This window comes from Varroa jacobsoni, unplaced genomic scaffold, assembly GCF_002532875.2.
Source record: "Varroa jacobsoni isolate VJ856 unplaced genomic scaffold, vjacob_1.0 scaffold_110, whole genome shotgun sequence".
In the NCBI taxonomy this organism is placed as follows: Eukaryota; Metazoa; Arthropoda; class Arachnida; order Mesostigmata; family Varroidae; genus Varroa; species Varroa jacobsoni.
In genome coordinates this window covers 68,429-86,701 of record NW_019213012.1, presented here as the reverse complement: position 1 = coordinate 86,701, position 18,273 = coordinate 68,429, and the positions used below count along the sequence as shown (strand labels likewise).

Here is an 18,273-nt window from a genome sequence, read left to right as displayed (position 1 = left end):
TTATGAAATAACAGGCTAAACAGGTGGCGTTGTTGTCATACTATTATTATTATTATTGGTAGTAATTACAGAGACCGAATGGTTGGCGTCACTTTATTTGTGTGACAAGCAAGCCGTTACCTATGCACACTGTCCCAGTAGCTTTTGTAACGTAAAGCGGGTTTAGACCTACTTGAGCTGATCCGAAATGCTGACCCAGAACTCGTCATAGTTGCTCTATCTTACACGGCATTCTGTCGTTCGTTGCAGTAGTCCCCGTTGATTTATTGTGTTTCCTTGATGAAGTTCTTCTCCGACCGCCTTTCGGCAACCCACTGCACTACCTACTAGTGGCATCGTTCTGTCCTGTTTTTTCAGTTATCCTGTTCCACCGATCTGTTCACATTATTTGAATAAGCCTATCACCTTATCTTGGTAACTCCGACGATATTTCACTGTCGTATTCTTATGACGATAGCAGAGCTCTCATTCCTTTCTGTAAGTTTTCTTATATTCCTACTGCTTCCGTAGCTCACTATGGTTATTTCGCTACTCTAAGTTAAAGGTGACTTTATTACCTCATTTAAATTATCAGTCATTTCCTTGAACGCCGGAAGAAAAAATGAGCTTTAGACATCACTCCTTCTAGGTTTCGAGATCGGTATATGGACATGAAATGCTTTCGTGAGTAAAACATAAGAAAACTTTTATCCATTTTTTAGTTATGTACTCTTTTTGAGTCTTTTTGGTATTTTCAACGCTTTGACAAAATAACTAGCAACATTAGTACACCACGCAGAAGTTAGCTAGAAGAAGCCAAATCGGATATGGTTTCCGTGTGTAAAAGCCAAACTCCAACAGCTGTTTCCTTGCACAACCTTTTTCAGTTTTTCTTTTTAAAACACGTAGAAAAAAGGGGTAACAATACAAAGCCGGACGACCGTCGTACGGCTTGTGTTGGTAATTTTTAGACATGATAATTGCGGGTCGCTGAAAAAAACTAACTTTTTCTGCAATAAGAATGTCGTCTCCCCTTTCGCCTGCCTTCCTGCTCTTCAGTGAAGCACATAGTTAGCGGTTTGAGGGTGCAGACGGTTCGCTTAGCTCGCCCCATTGACAGGCTGCGTCGACTTTAATATGACTGTCATCATGTCGTTAGACAGGGATGGCGGAGAAGCCACGCAAAGGCATGCAGATTGTTACGTCGGACAAGGAACATCGTCTTACGGATTCCCAAGAGAGGACAGGAAAAAGCCTAGGCTACTCACATGATGTGCACGTGTGCGAGGTATAGTTGAGGTTCCGCTGAGTTCGCAAAGGCCACTCAGAAGGGGAAGCGTCTGTGCAATATTTGCTACCTAGCCACCTCGAAGTATATGAGTCGTACTGAAAAGGCTCTTATCTAGCTTTTATCTAACTAACTTTTATCTAAGTTATTTTAACTTTTTGTGTAATAAACTATAAACATAAGTTTGTAGGCCACGGTATCAGGTTCCAGAAGCCCTGTTTGTTTAGCGCTCCATACCTGTCTATCCTTGTGGTGCTGGTCATATAACAGGTACGAAATCAAATAACGATATTGTCGGTTTGGCCCGAAGCAAACGGCAGGACTTCATGATTGCTTTCATGATGACGATGAAGCTTTATCCGATTACAATTTGAGCATATTTGATTTTTTTAGACGCTTTTAGTGCCCGGAAAGAATACTATCAAGAGCTTGCATTCAAATGATCCCAGACCGATTCTACGCTTACTCCTTTCTGCATGAACGCATTTCATATTTAATGTAAAAGCTAAGGCCGCTGAACAATAAAGCTAGGCAAGCTAACAAGGAAAATTTATGATAACGTATTTTTTGAGCAACGTCGCACCCAGGACTAGATTCATCATTATGATATACGGCTCTGGCCAAGCAGCCGCTGCCGCTGACTTACCGAGCAAGCGAGCGGGCATCCATGACCCACAATGTCTGACGATTTGGGTCCAGGGCTAAAACAAGCAGCGACTGCAGTAACGTTGTTTCAGACAGCGGCAGCAATAGCAGGTGGACCGTTTACTGTGACTACTCACTCGTGCGGTGGTGTCCTACTAGACAGCTTTTGAACGACTGAACAACCTTGAACTTAATCTTATATTTTTCTCATTGCTTGATACACCAAGCCGAGCGTCTCAAAGTTTAACTCGTCCCCTTCGTTACTTTCGCCTTAAAAGTTATTTCTTCACACGGACAGAGGGATTGTCACTTACGCCACATCTAACAGTTACCCCCCCTCCCCCCTCTCTCTCTCTCTCTCTCCCTCCCTCTCTCTGATTACGTATATAGCTTTCTTTCCAAACCACCGAGAAAGGTCCAACGCGAATCACGACGTAGATTACTGTACTCTAGCTCGTGTTCCATGGCTGTCTAGACACAATAACGACAGTCTGCGTGCCTGTGGATTCATTTCCTAGCTGCTGTCGCCGCATCAGCCGACGTGGCCACACCGTACGATGCTTCTATAGCTAATCCGGGTGAGAACTGGGGTCAGACAGAGAGGACTTCGTACGCCTCGCCCCATCTGGCGGCATCTGGAATCTACATGCAGTCGGACCTCTAGTATAGTTACCGCTTCCGATTTCCATCACTTTGTCTGCCCTTCGCTAACTAGCTAGTTTACTCGGCTGATAAGCAAGCGCGTTGATTACATTAGCTATGCTGACGTGCATGGAGAAACGAGGGTAACTAGGCTGACTACTAGAGACGCCACCTGGTAAACTGCGAGGCCACGTTCGGTCCGTTGCGATCCATCGAGCCACTGACTTGATCTTTGCGACCTGCACACAAACAGACCACGCTATAAAGGGTATCTACATTAGCCAGATTCACGGGAGCTTCAGACGCCGAACAGGATAGATCCAACACCAGCGCAGGGCCCTTGAGAATCTTGCTGCCGTGGTGACCCCATACCGTCCGATTAGAAACACGATTTATGGGCTGAAGCAGCGTCTGGCCAGGTGTACGGGCTGAGGGGAGACGAGGCTAATGTCTTCTTTGAAATGAGGTTACATTAGAACACCGCCCTGTGTACCAATGCTGTGCGCGCGTTTTTTCCGCTTATTAAATAGAAGCTTGTTGATATTAGTGTTTCGTTTAATATATATATGTATATATACAGCATACTAGTGAAAAAGCACAACCGATTTGTGGAATGTTGGAGGCAAACTCTAAACATTATTAACACTTATCATTGAATAAGGCACACTGTGCTCTAAACAGGCATACTATCATCTTTTGCATCGATCTCCTTAAGACCACCGGTCATTGAAGCCGCGCTTTCTCAGCTAGTTTTAGTCGACGTGACAAATCCTTGAGATTTCCCAAACAATAGCCAATCTAATGAATACTCTTATCGGGTCCAAACATTCATTCTTATGAGAGAGAGATTGCCTTATTCCGCAAAAGGTAGCACAGATTGTTTACAATGGCTTCGGGCGGTTATGCAGTTAATGAGACCCTAGCTATCAATAACAATACCGGTGTTTATGATGTCACTTTCGAAGCGATAATATTTAATATTTTCACATGTTGCAATAGGTTCGAATTTTCAGAACAAGGTCAAATTGATCAAACGAGAAGTCAGTTTTACAAAAGGCCAGTGTGCCGGTTTTTATCATCACGACTTTGATAAGCAATTAAATAATTCAACAACCTATAGTTTCATTACTCGTTCTCAAGTGTGACAACGAGCGTATTGTTCGCCAGACCTTCGACATTATGCTCCAATCAAATGTATCTGATAAAGGTCTACGATCTATTGATAGTGTTAGGAAGTCTCTTACCTATATATTATTGATAGACTTATCAGGGCAGCGAGAATGTTTTGGGCACGTTGACCGTTAAGTGAAACAGCCGCCTTTACATAGGCTGCATTAGTCACTTTTGTAAACAAGTTCGAGCGAGAATCGGAAGTACCATGAGCTAGCATGCGATAGGATATCTTGCGATAGCGTCGTAAAGAAGTATGCTTTACAAGATACTTGCAAAATTCAGTGTTCTTTTTTTACGAGAAAAACCTTCTAAACGGGTGGAAGGAAGACATCTTCGAAGCTGGTTATTCATGAACATGAAAGGTCCGCGTTTGTATACCCACGTCCTGTTTGGCAATAGAGAGGGCAGATTCCTGTTGAATACGGCTAGTCATTTCGTACAATTTTAGAAACATGCCACTTTGTCACTGGGTCTATACATGCTTTTGATAGACATGGCTTCAAAGTACAGAGAATTTAACTAATTAATAGTGTAGTACGTATAGTGCAAATGTTTGTGATAGCTATAAAGTTTGCGCTTGAATTTAACGACATGGGCTTTCCATGCACTAAATGCAGATAGGGGACTCGTGAGTAGTTCTATACAAGAGCTACTATATTGCTTTCACTCATACTTTTTTTCATCCAGTTTTTACCCTTCTAATCATGCTGTCATATTCGCATCTATATTTGATGGATACCCTTGATTGTTCCCAACCTAAAACCCCACCTCCCACGAATATACCACGTAGGCTGACGATAACATCTTCCTTGCCATAAGGTCAAAATAGTCGAGAAATAAAAAGTTGATCTTATTCGTAACAAGCGCAGACGGAGTGAGGCATCCACTCCATTTTTGCGATCTTTACTTACAGGGAAGCCACAAGAGGATTATTCAAATGCAGATGAGGCGACTGACGTAAGAACACTCTCAAATTCGAGTATATAACTTAGATTTCTCCGTTTTTACATATCCTTGCCTAGATGTTGCTGCAACTCCTATGGTGTAGAGGAAATAACAATGCCTATTTTTTGAAATAGAAACGCTCAGGTAACGCTTGATTTACTACATAATCATATAATATAAACGGAAAATATCTAAGGCGTTCCGTAGGGGTACGACTCTAGCTCGATACTTGGCCGAGAGACATAGATGCGAATATGCCGTTACTCGCGTAATTCCCGCAGGCAAAATGGAACCAGCGTAACGAGTCGACTAGCAATAGTCTAGCCCGAACATTTGAAGAAATGATCCGAAGTGCCAAAAGCGATCCCCTCGTGAAGTTGTGTGGTTCGTGATTCTCATCGCGAGAAATGTTAGATGTGCACGACGCCATCGACGTTCGGTGTCTTAGAGAAACGTGTTATTCGATCAGCCATCCTCGACCTGGATGTTTGCTACGGGTAGATACTTGGTCTTTTCAAGAAAGCAGAAGGCAGCTTTCATACTGAACTACTAATGTATAGATGGCGGTACAGCGAAGGTGAGAAAAATAATGTGTAAACTCGATTAGGGAGATACAGATTTGAAATGAATCACAATTTATCTTGCAAGCCTTTATTATTGAGGAACAAATATTTCAATTGACGTTAATTAATAGCCGCATAGGTGCTTTAGTGACGAACATGGCCATGGAAATCAAAGCTCACCTCCCGAATTAAAGCATCGTTTTTGCCATACTGCAATGCTATCGTGGCCATTTGTCTCCCTGCCAGAGCAATAATTACAAAACCGGCTAAGGGCCGTAGACATCAGTCTAACAATTTTTTGTCCTACTCGGTCGTTCTAAGTTGCTTGCATTAAGCGTACTAACCTGGCAGGTCCTCAAGAAAATGTTGAACTATGAAGGTCTAGTGTAAAAGAAATAGCTGAGGATCAGCGACTAAAAACGTTTTATATTTTCTAGTATTTGGATAAGTTCACAGCAAAATATGCCCACATTGAGGTAAGGCATGTCCGCTATTTATCGTTGTTGCTATCTACACACCGTGCTCTATAGGACTTGTAAACTAATTATGACATAACATAATTCTATATTTCTAATTGTCTTAGTTTTCCTCCCGAGCGGAACCGCTTTTTTGATGAAATCGATGGCATTATGGATGCTAGTTGGTGACGGTATATTTTAGATGACTGGTTTCTCAGGTATCGACAAGTTATCCTCAAACAAACCTTCATTGTTCTTCTTACTGTGTACCGAGATTACATTTCAGAATCGTCTGAGCTTGATTATTGACTAGGCTGCAGTGAAACTTTTAAGCGCAGGCCAAAAAACACTAAATAACCGCCGATCGTTCATTGTTTACTAGTATAAACGCGGTGCCTTGCGAACTCCAGACGTAGTTGGGCAGTCAGATGAAGAAACGACAATACTCCGATACTTTTTTACTCGCTTAATTCGATATGTTCAACAAACTGTGAAATATCAATTATTACTAGAATGCGTGCAGATCGTGTCGGCTTGTAGGCTCTGAGGTTACATTCAAATGCTCATGGCCAAATGGACCCAAACGTTTTGAAGATGTGTTTGGTCCAAGAAAAAATAACAGCTTCCCAGTTAATTAGTGATTTAGTGTGCCGTTCCGCGAGTACGCGTATATAATCAGACCGTGACTCCCTTCGCATTGTACGGAGCTTTGAAGGAGGAATCACATCTTTCGACGTGTCATCAGTGACAGCGGACGAATATTTATGTGTATATATATTTTTTTTGGTACGTCGGAAGTACGTAACGGCAATATTTTCGCGCCACCCTATAGAAATACAGAGCAAGCGTTTAAGCGAATGGCAGACCATGTGTGAAAGCAGGAAAACAAGCGCAACAATTGTTGCACATCTTTGCAATCATATTACACATCAGTGCAAAATCATGATTGTGAATTGATCATCGTAATTATGATAAAGTCTGCATGGATAAGTTTCCTTTAGCTAAGCGGGCCAGTACCGCATATTGGTTCCCCCTTGCTATAGTCGTTTACCCGAGCGCATATATCAGCGATCTATTCAAAGCCATCGCGTCTCCTTAAACTCGAAGACTCCCGCTGTATCGCCAGCCCGTGTTCGCGACAAACAAAACATCCCCCGTTATCGCCACGGTCACCACAGCTGACTCAATTTTGTTCTCCATTCATTGATTGATATTCGATGCTTGCTTCACGAACTTTCCACTTCCCTCCTCCAGCCCTTTCGTTGTGTTGCAATTGTGACGCGAACCCCATCGCCGTTGAAAGTGGAACATGAAATGGGGTGCAAGCATTGTAACATCGGCGTCGAGCGTGAATTACACGTGAAGGCTGAAAAGCCCTGTCTGGCAGGAATCGCCCACAGCGTCACCAGCGTATTACACACCAGCTGCGTTTGACGTCGCCCCGACCAACAAGTGCTCTTCACTATTGGCCCCCCGTCTTTTTCGTCAGTCGTTCCATTCCTTTTCTCGTTTGCCGATCGTTTTTTTATTCTTAGGTGTGCCATGAAGAATCTCTTGCCACTACCATTCTCGCTGGACTTGACTGGGATTTTCAACAGAAACAGCATGAGAACCATACAAGCAGCTATTAACCTTTATAAGAATAAAACATTACGTTTTTTAGTTCCCTTTGTTTTCTTGATTATTCGTCTAATTAGTTTGTTTTGATAATAATCGTCCACGCTGATATTTCGGATCAGCATGACAATATGCTTGCTGATTACGGTTATCATGGCAACGCACTCAAAAAGATCCATATTACCCAGCCGAACCATGCCGTTATGCTGGATATTCCCACTTGAATACTATTAGGCTAAGACAGCGGCTGGCCTTCCGAAATCACTTCCGGAAATACTTCGGACCCCTTTAAAAGGTAATGTGTCCTCGTCTGAAATTCTGCGCCCCTGGTGTTCCACCCTCTGGCTGGCCATACGCGTCAATTTGCCTAATGAAGCCGCTAGATAATGTATAGCACACCACCGGGCTAATAGTGGATCACGACGGAAAAAGGGTCGGGTAGTTTTTACATGACACTAATACAATGAGGATTAACTCGATTTCGTACTCCTTCCTCCGTCTTTCTTCGAGCGTCGTATCCCGTCACTGTCGTACGCGTCTGCAAGTAGAGCCAGCTAGTCGTGTCTCCCAGACCCCTAAAACCGTGTCGGCATTCGCGGCGCCCGTGCTGGTCAAGCAGTTGCTGCCCTGTCGCGAGAACCGTATAGGTCAGCGTCCATGCCTCGTTTGGGTAGCCGCGGCATTACAAAGTAGAGTCATGCTGGAGCATCTAAGCCTAGCAGCTCGCAGCTCAGGAAGCTCGAAGACATTTTGAGTGAGCCGGCTTCCGGAACGAGTTCCGGTCCACCTTCACATATTAAGGCGATAGTCGCGAGCCACTCACGAAGCGATAGTGGTGTACACCGAAGAGGGGGAACTTTTCGGCTTCCGAAGACATTCCGTATGTTGGTTTAGCTGGGAACGCGGTGGATCCCATACATATTGACATGGTGGCCAAGCCCTTGGCCCTCTTGCACAGCGGAGCGATGTTGGCCGAATTATCGACAGAAAAGACAAATTTAGCGTTGTCATATAGTAGTTGAAGGCTTCTTCGTCGCACGCTCGTCGAGCTGTTTGAGTTGACACTTATCGGAATTAAGGCCCAGGATACTTGGCTAAGAACCAAGAACGGGGTATAGAACAAGCTCGTTCTATGGGGATTGCTATAGTTTTTTTATGGTATTTTTGTAAGATAGATCTTTATTCGTGATACAAGTCTTTTACGTCACTACAATAGTATCGAAGCAGTATTCACTAATTCGACATCGTATATATACTATTTGAAAAAGTAACAAAAAATAGTCCATCTATATTGTAGCAAGATAGCTAATTTAGCAAGCACGCTTACCACTGATTGAGCGCAAGTAAACTAAAGCTAAACGTAAGTGATGATACGAGCACTGATTGCTAACCTGATGTGGTCTGATAATACAGGATAGAGAGACACATGCATTTTTTTTTTGTTCCTAGAATCTTTGTCCCTGCTCCAACTTCTAGGCAACTGTCTGAGCCAACCGCAGAGGTACATGATCGGCTTCTACTTGCTCAAATAAACTATTAGTACACGTCTCTATCAGGCCACATACCGTCTAGTGGCCTGCTATAATGAAAAATCCGTGTTCCAAACGAAAAGATACGGTCTTTTTGTTTAGATTGCATTCGAGCTATGGTGTGTTTTTCCTAACATCGATTCGACGAACTCACAAGACTGCGTAGCACGATGCACGTGCCAGATTTCATGAGGAGACCACGTCGACGGTGAGGACGACCTAGATCGGTATATTGTGGCTTTAGCGACACGGTACAGCTTTCAGCGTGACGGCATGCTCCTTTGTTCCCTAGTACTGGATGAAAAACGAATTCGGTCTTACTCGCCCACTGGCCTCTGGCGGTTTTTCGCGGTCCATATACCGTTTTCAATATCGTTGATGAATGGGTGCGCTAATTGATGAGGCGTTCTACCCCCTACACGTCAAGCTCCGTAAAAATAGCTCTTAAACTTCTACGGTGCTGACTACGTACATGAATCCGGTTGTGAACAGAGTATTTATCGACCCACTTTAGTGCTTCTATAGTGGGCGTCATGTGCGATACGGGAACACTAACGCTGTGTAAATTGTTTATAGTTAGATCGTTTCGAATATAGTGAAATGACCTGATGGGAAGTTTTGGTCTATCTTCGTTAGGAAATCGATGAAAAAATGGGTTTTTGGTTACTTTTGCTCTCAAATATCGCAGGTAAAATGCAAAAAATACGTGCCTCTTTTTAGCTTAGGAGATCAGGTACTACTCAGTGAATTACGGAATCTGTCATGGGGACGTCTAGCCTTCATATTACTGTTATATTGGCTTGCTAGTCAGGTTTGTAACCCTTAAAATTGTACAGCATGGCTACCCTGCCAGACAGGACTATAAATCCGGCTAAGTTACATGTGAGGCAAACAGAACTGTTCGGAGTAGTTCCTATACAAAGCAGTCCTCATTAACACATTAGATTTGTCCAGCATACTACTATGACTCACTTTATATATAGAAATGTAATAATAGTTTCAAGTGAGGAAACTGTATAACTTTGGTGTATTCCCCAAATTAATCCCGCGTAAGGCTTACACCCTCATGAATGTGGGGGTGAAGGGGAAAAGCGTTTCACCAAAAGTCACCGCGCCACTGACGACCCGCCAGCTATTCTTGTGCATCGTTCCGTTGTCAAAACAAACAAATGAATACGTTCCCTTCTTCGACACTATAGCAAACCCACAAAATGAGAAATATAAACAGAAAACTGATCTCAAATGTTTATTTATGGGCGGACGAGGCGATGTGACGTTTTCACTATGCGTCTGCTTGTAGCAAAAAGCTCCGAGATCTTAATCCGGCATAAAGCTACTCCTCCTAAATTAAAATTACTATTCAGGTTGTGAGAAGAAATACCAGCTGATGAACATTCTTAAAAACAGTTTTTCTTTTTTCTCAAATTACCTGATTTGAAGCCTTAACATTACGCGTATGTATAGCGGTCCTAACATCCTCCCACGAGCTGCACTCTGTTAATGATAATGTTTTTCCCGTATCTGATCGATGTTCGGTAGTTGTTGATAATACACGATTTCGATGCTTAAGCTTATGTCTTTAGAGATGACTTTGAAATAGATAAGATCGTTTTGATTCAAAGTTAACGAATGCCATGTTATAGTCATTAAAGGACCCCGTTGGTCCACAAAAAATCTGGTTGCAAGATATGCATCAACCGTCGTGTAGAAAACGCGTAACCAATATTTAACACTGTAGTTAATTTTGAGCTCGCTCTAGCTAGCGGCAAGTACCTTCGCACATCCTGCATGATCCGCTGCGATGGATGGTATGACAGACACCTGGCTATCTAGCACTTTGTCCGAGTTTGTTTTCATGTATTAGCGCATATACCGACATGCAAGGCCAATCTGGCGGGGTACGTTAGGGCGCCATTAGCCTGTGTTCGGACATCAACGATAGTTCAAAGCTCTAGTTTTCACTGGATAAAGGTAAGCATGAGACCAACTAAAACCTGAATGGGCTCCCATAGGGTTTTGCGCTGTGTTACAGATGTTAGTGACGCAGATTCTATCTTACATCAATGTTCAACAGTTTACTGGCTCTCGCGACCTACCTCTACGGCCTGTACAACATGACGAACAAACTTAAGTGTGTTCTAAAATGTCCTGCGTCTCATGACCATCCATGTTCCCTGAGGCTATCCGCGCGAAGTTCGTGACATAGACCCTTTGCTGTCTTATGGGGCTGTGTGCAGATGGGATGGCTCACTAACTGGCTCAACTCTCCCCGAGTGCACGCGTATCACACATAGTCCACCGCCGACTACGGCACGGTGAACGTGGCCATCCAGCTCTGAGTCGTCTCCCTCTTTCGTGGCAAACTGACAAGCAGCAGCGAGACAGCATGCAGAAGCCAAGTCGTCATTTTTGCATGCGTCTATGGACGAAGAACGCCTGCAACGACGACGAATAGTGAGATAGCGGCACCAGTATGTGATGTGCATGTGGATTTCTCGACGATAGAGTCCTGCGCCTGCTGCGGGTCCAGCCAAAACCTTCGCTGGCTCTCTGGTTGCCAGAGAACGGCCAGAGCAAACATAACACAGTCTAGCCGTCGAGGAGTCGGTCAGGAGTTGATTTGCCAGGAGTCAAGCAACGTGTTCATTCCCTACTAACTTCCACCGTTCGACCCTACATGCTGGCCGTGCTCAGCGGTGTCAGGAGGAGCAAACTAGTTGGGAGCACTACGAAAGCGATAGAGTGCAAAGCACACAGAAAGAGAAAGGAGCAATGGAGATTGTAAGGGACCAACTATGTTGAACGTCCTTTGCGCCACCTCCTATATATTACTATTATATGTTATGAAGCTAATAGAGACCTTGGCGTGCCCTCCAGCCACATCGTGCTAGCTAGCCGTCCCGTTGAGATCAGTAGCAGGCGGCAGGCTGGCTGGCTACATCCTCTGCTTGGTGGTTATAATAGCGGTACTACTAGTAGTGCGAGTGGTGGATACTGTAGTTGTAATAATGGTGGCCCTTGGCCGGCAACAGCAGCCAGTTAGCCTATGGCTGCGTGTTGTTCAGGCACAACCATGTACTATATTTCGTTCCAGAGCTAGGAATACTCAAGTGCCACTTCTATGTTGACCCGGTCACTAGCGACCTCTGACTGGCACAACGCAGTTCGCGCGCGTTGGAATAATGTGTAAATGGTAGCACGAGGGCAAGCTGTGAAGAGTTGCGTAAAGGAACGGGTCCAGCCGGGGCAAAGCCGAAACGTCAGTGGCGCCCAACAGAAACGAACCAACGTGAACGTATGAAGAAATGGCTGGACGGCAGGCAAGCAGGCCAGCGCCAGCGCCAGCATGGAGGGACGGTGACGGCCGTTCGCTACACCCCCATTGCTACCATAACTAGTACTGTTAACGTCCAACCGATTACCCTACGGTGTAAGGCTTAAACGAATAAGCGAAAGAACAAGGACCAAACCGAAGATATTGAGCAGGCGGTGTTTTTGGGTTGGGCCTTTAGAAAGAGGACCTTTCGCTAGACTTTAGCTTCAACCGTGGCCCCTCTAAGCGGTATGTAGTTTTCGATCCAACGAGAAGTGAAAGGTTGCGTTTCCTCGTTTTTAGTATTCCATTTCCCTCGTTTTCGTATGTTCGCACGTTGCGGCAAGGGCGGTAGCGATGGAAGTAGCCAAACTGGAAACGTCAGTGATGATGGCAGCGATGCTTCTGCTCTTAGCCTGGAGAACCGGCTCACTCGCTCGCTCGTTCGAAGAGTCGAAGAGATTCGCCAGAGTTGACAAGGGCGCTCGAGAAGCTGCCATTTTAAATATAATTTAAACACGCGTCCTGACAGGCCGACACCTTGATTCAGATGAGTCGAACTAGTGTGGCCGGAGAATTCACGGGGAGAGAGATAGTAAAGAATTGGTGTACACCATAGGAACACTGGCGGCGAATGGAGAAGTGACTGTAGTGTTAGATGGTAGCGGTGAAAACGAGGTAGCGGTGGAGACGACGGGGTGCGACCCAAGGGATCGGAAAGGAGTTGGATTAGGGGAATGGAAAAGTGGTGTATGAGAAAAAAAAAAAAAAAGAAGCAAGGAAGAACGGACCAAGAGGACGGGAGCAAGGGCAAAGGGAAAGCAGGAAAGTCACTGCGGGTGCCTATTCACTCTGGCGGCCAATGGTGGATAGCGGATACCAAATGGTTGGATTTCTAGCCGCCAGCTTGGAGAATCGTCGAGGTGTTGGCAGGGCTAGTGCCTGGACGAAGATGGGCACCACTACCACTATGGGGAGCCGATGATCTAAGGAGAACGGGGCATTGAACGGCTGCCGCTCTAAAAATCCGCCACTGCATACGGATGTAGCGTACGTTCAGGAGGGCTGGATGGTTCTTTTTTTCGTTCCGTATCGCTTAGAGTTTCTCTTATACGTGATCCCAGTGGAAACATCTAGAGAAGGCAAAGTTCAGTAGCTTACCAGGACGGTGCTCAAGGTTTAACTGTCCGCCAACTATTCGAAGTGAAACACAAGCACAGGCAATTTAGATCGGTGCAAATATCGACGCGCGACAAATATGAAATCCTTTCGCTTTTTTCAGTTTTCTTGTTTTCTTTAAAGTCATTCTTCGGCGAGAGATATAATCCCACACAATTCTCCGTCCATTTTTAGCTTAGTCGAAAAAGCCTCGAGATCAATTCTTTACCCTTTCTGTAAGTATGACCAATGTTAGGTTACATATATGTGTACGTCTACAGAACACCGGTAAGAGCAGCCGGATGGGATCAGTAAACTATATAGGAAATACAACAACCTCAGTTTTATCTCAAAGGTGTTTCGCTTCCTTCTCACGAGGGCCCCACCAGTTTTTGTTCTACCTCACATAAGAAGCAGGAGTTTGGTGGTGAGGTACGCTGAACCTCTGCCTTCTTCTTTTCACCAAACTTAGCAGCTATTGCTTTGCTGCGTACTTAAGTTCCGCCATACCTGAACACGGTGAGCCACGCTGTTCTCACGCAATTGAAGCGCCAAAGACGCTGTACAAGCTATCTAAAAGAAGTAGGCACACTGGCGAACAGCACACGGCAAATTTCACCCCCATAAGGCCCCCCATAAGGTCGGCCATAAGGCTCCGCCGTTGATACCCATTCCTCTTATCCCGACGGCTGTATCTAAGCAGCCATAGCAGTTAAGTTACGCGAGGCCAGCAGTGTTTGTCGATGTTAGTGGTAGCCGTGCCACCACTACTGGGCCATAGACGGGGTAACTTGAAAGTACTGCTTGGTCCAGAGAACGGCGCTCAAATGCGTCGTAACTAGCTGCTCCTTCTTAATTCAAGTGCTGCGTCTGCCATCACCCCCATTCTATGCGGAAGATTAGAGAGTTGACGACCGACGCCGCGCTTCATCTGCTTCGGCTTTTTCCCTCTATCTCTTCTTGTAATCAACGTTATCGCACTGACTCCTCCCACGTACTGTCTAAAGACAACGGCCATAGTTATTCTAACCAGCGGCGGCAGCAGAAACGATGAGAATATCGCTCAGCTCGGCTTGCCACTTCTGAACGTATGAAACATTATATACAAGGTAACTTACAGCCTCGAAGGCAACTTCGAGCCAGCCTCGTTTCAACTGAAGAACCATCCTTGCTTTGTTCTCGAGTCGAAGGAGTGCCAAGCTTGTTCAATAGCTTGGTGCTGCTGGAGGCTTGCGACGATTCCGTTGGTGTGACAGAGCGAGGCGCAATCCGTCGACAGCACGACGGATGGGCTGCGACGAGCCCAAAAGCAGCGGCTACAAGATGTGGGTTCGAGAGGGCGTGCCGAGCATGTGGCATGGGAGGCGGAAAAAGTTGGAGGCTTGGCGCTGCCGATGCTGCAGCTGGTACGGCCAGCCTGAAGGCAACTGTCCTGAAGGCGAGCTTGCCGCGGCTTCCTGTGCGAACAGAATTTCCAAGAGATTCGTGAATCGCAGAATGAGATATAGCAGTGCCTCATTAACACGATCGCCATTCCCTAGTAGCAAGCAAGCCTGCACCCGCTTATCATATGTTTCCTGGCTAAAGAGCGCCATCGAAAACAGCAAACGTGGCCCAGTCACATAGGCTGTCAGTGTTACTGCCGCAGCGTCGATACCTTCTTCTAACCGAATACTGCCTCCGAAAGTCGGTCGGAAGTGGAGCGTGCACCAACGAGATGACGGGCGGGTGGATTAGCCACTCAGCCAGCAAATGGCGAAGACGAAGTAGAACAAACGTGCGGAACAATAATGGACGGTGATTGCACTAAGTAGAACTATGCACAAATTGTGTCTTTCTTTACCGAAGTTCGCAGAAGACGCCTCTAGAAAGAGCTTTGGAAAGGCAGCAGCCCGAACACGGATGGGTAGCGAAATTTTAGCCGAGCTAAACGCTATCGTTGATCCTAAACAAAAAAAATTCCCACTTACTATCAGGCATAAAGTGGGTGGGAAAATGACCGCTTTCGATTTCGGTCATCGGATTATCATCCTGGACCCATTATCTCGACTAGAGTAGTCAGTTGACTGATGATATCGAACTGCGCGTGATCTATGGACAATGCAAGCGTAAACTTTGTCCCGGCCAATACTATAATTGTTAATTACTGGAGTGCGCAATACACATGGGGAAGGTATTTTCGTCTATCGAAAGTTCCTTTGTTCAATCATCAGGTCGAAGTGTAGCGTAACAAATTGTTGGAGATTTTTCTCAATCCTTATTTTATCAATTTATGTAGATTTTCTTGAGGACCAATACCAGATACTTAGTTCTATAAGTCGAACATCTATAGCGTAGATTCAAGCTTAGTAGTGATTTATGCAGCTAGGAATTCGTAGGACAAATCCGGTGAAAGACCTAATGTGGTCGTCTCCAGAGGCAAATCGTTAGAAGATGTTTAATTCCAAAATTTATACGATTTCCCATTAGACTGCGATGCACACGAAAAGTTTTTGATCTTTGTTAATTTTAGTTAACAGCTGCCACCATTTGAAGCATGCAATAAACGCGTTTGTGCTGAGATTTGTTTTCTGAACATCGCGAAGCCTACAAAAAGTACTTAGATTATCTCGCTCTTTTTGCTAGTAGATATAGTTTATGGGGTTTGTTTAAACAGATTTTTGCCGTTAGTCTCATACTGTATCTAGAGTAGAACCATGTTAAAGTTCGTCACCAGCATAGGCGACCGTCTGTTACGTGCACAGGCCGAATTTCAGACATTTGCCGTGTCGCTTCCATTGATTCGATCGTGTCGACAGGCTGTATCAGCAAGTTAAAGTTCTCGAATCGCAATCTTTTCCGAACTAGAGCGTCGTGGGTATTTTTTTAGTTCCGTCTTTTACTATATCTACCAAAAACTATCGTGTCGTACCATTTTACTGCAATAGAATTGCCCGAGTTATGTATGACAGTATGTGAGCTTAAGTGGAATAGATTTATTTAAATATTGTATTCGAAAGCATCTCTCTTCCATTCGTACGCGCCATTTTCGAATGTTGTCCCCAATACAGTAAGTTCAGACTTTCTGTCTAATATTTTCGTACCTCCCGCAAAGCCTTTCAGCACGGGGATTCCCGTATTGGACAGGCAGGTGGCTGGGTTTATTCGTCTGTGCTATGATCCAACTGTCAAAATCTGTTTCGTCTTTTCACAGTCATCGGCCTGTAATCGGTCAGTCCGCTACAATAGGACAGCAAGCTCTTTCTCTAAAGCTACAAAGCTAGCGGATTGGCGGTGCAAAAGGGCATAACACAAATACGCTTCCTCCCTGCGCCACCCACATCATCTTCGGTCACACCCATCGGCTGAGGCCAATATCTCCCTCTAGACTGAAGTACATGATCATCGTCGTCATTTATGTAACGGTAGCTCCCAGCAGATACAGAAGAAGTGGATAAAACATGTTACCAGGGTCCTGCTGTCCGACGCGGGGTAACACTGTCACAAATATGAATGACACTACCTACACGTTCACATTGTCCTATAGGACGTATGGTAAATGGGTCAGCGAAATAGATTCTGTTTTAGTAAAAACATGTCCTGTGTTAAGGGCATGGCGGCCGACTCTCGTGACCGACTACTGTGTTGGTGGGAAGCTTCGAGTGAACGTATAGAAGATATTTGCAAAATAATTTATTTTTAGCCGTGGCAGTCGTCGAAAGCAGCTCTGAACTTCAGCGGGGGTTATCAATTTAGTTCGATCACATTGTCCAACTCGTACAACTACCGCATGCACTGAACAAACATCGTTGCTCATGCGCGCAGTTGATAGATCCAAGCTACGAGGTAGGACGCTGATGCGCTTTTCTTGAAACCGCACTGATCGAAAACGAAATCAGAAAGGAAGTACCTTGTTACTACTTAAACCGAGCTTGTCTGATGGAAAAATCTATTCGAGCAACCGAAAACGGCCTTTTTTTTTTGACGATTGACCCCGTTTTTCGTATGTGTACCCGCGCTTATTTGGCCCACCTCTCGTATATTTGTGGTTTTGTTATAAGGGCTTTTCAACGAGTGCAAAGGGTGTAGAGGGTCCCGCCTCTGTCGTTCTCTCTTAGAGCACTTTCATGTTCCCCGCTAGGGAGTTGCTTCATATACGGATGAAAAGGTCCATTGCCTTCTGTGTTTATTTTGGCAGAGAGCGGTTGCCTTTGATGCGTTTGTGGAATCGGCGATATTGTAGCGAGGCTGGCGTACGTATATGTACGGTGGTGATAATCCCGTCAAAATGGCTTGCACCCGAAGGATATTTGGAGTTGTACTTATCTTGAGTAGTAGAAATAATTTATTTGATGCACCACCTCAATATTATTGACGGTTGTTTATAATCGGGTACTTTGTTAGCTGTTCTCCTTAGTGTGTTCATATTTGCGTATTGTTCTAGGGAGCTTGAAACTCAGCGATGAACACCGCCTGGGTTGTAGCAAACGTTATATATTTATATACATGAACAAAGGGGATTTCAGCCTTTTTTAGTTTGATATATATGATACATACATAAGTTATAAACAGATTATATTTGAAATGATGAAACGATGCTAGTCTGCGTTATGGCCCACGATTAAACCTGCTCATCCGTGAATAGTTATATCTGCCTAATAGAGCTTGTTGAATATCGTTTGTTACCCCTTGTTTCAACATATTTCTTAATTTTTCAACGAACTTACTGTCCACAGCGGTATGAACCATGGGTCTATAATGTAATGATCCTTGTATCTCGTACCAATTTTCACTACCGTACTGATATGACATTATTTAGTAGATAGTGTAATGACCTCCCCTAGAAGAGATTTTTTTTACTTGTACAAAATCCCCATCAAACTTTAGCTTAGACATAGAGACTTTTAAGCCCGAAGAGTGGAGACTCTCAATCGAGGCGATCAGGAAAATTTTTTCTTATTTTGTAAATAACCCACAAAGGTGA

The 18,273-nt window shown here is 44.6% G+C and overlaps 1 protein-coding gene across 1 annotated transcript in view; it reads left to right on the top strand.

Moving 5' to 3' along the window:
• Positions 1-18,273, top strand: part of LOC111265918 (uncharacterized) — a 41,780-nt gene that overhangs the window by 14,387 nt on the left and 9,120 nt on the right. Inside the window, exon 4 of the mRNA XM_086970730.1 lies at positions 1,139-1,267. Coding sequence (XP_086826856.1) covers positions 1,139-1,267 — 129 coding nt within the window. The remainder of the gene's footprint in view (positions 1-1,138; positions 1,268-18,273) is intronic.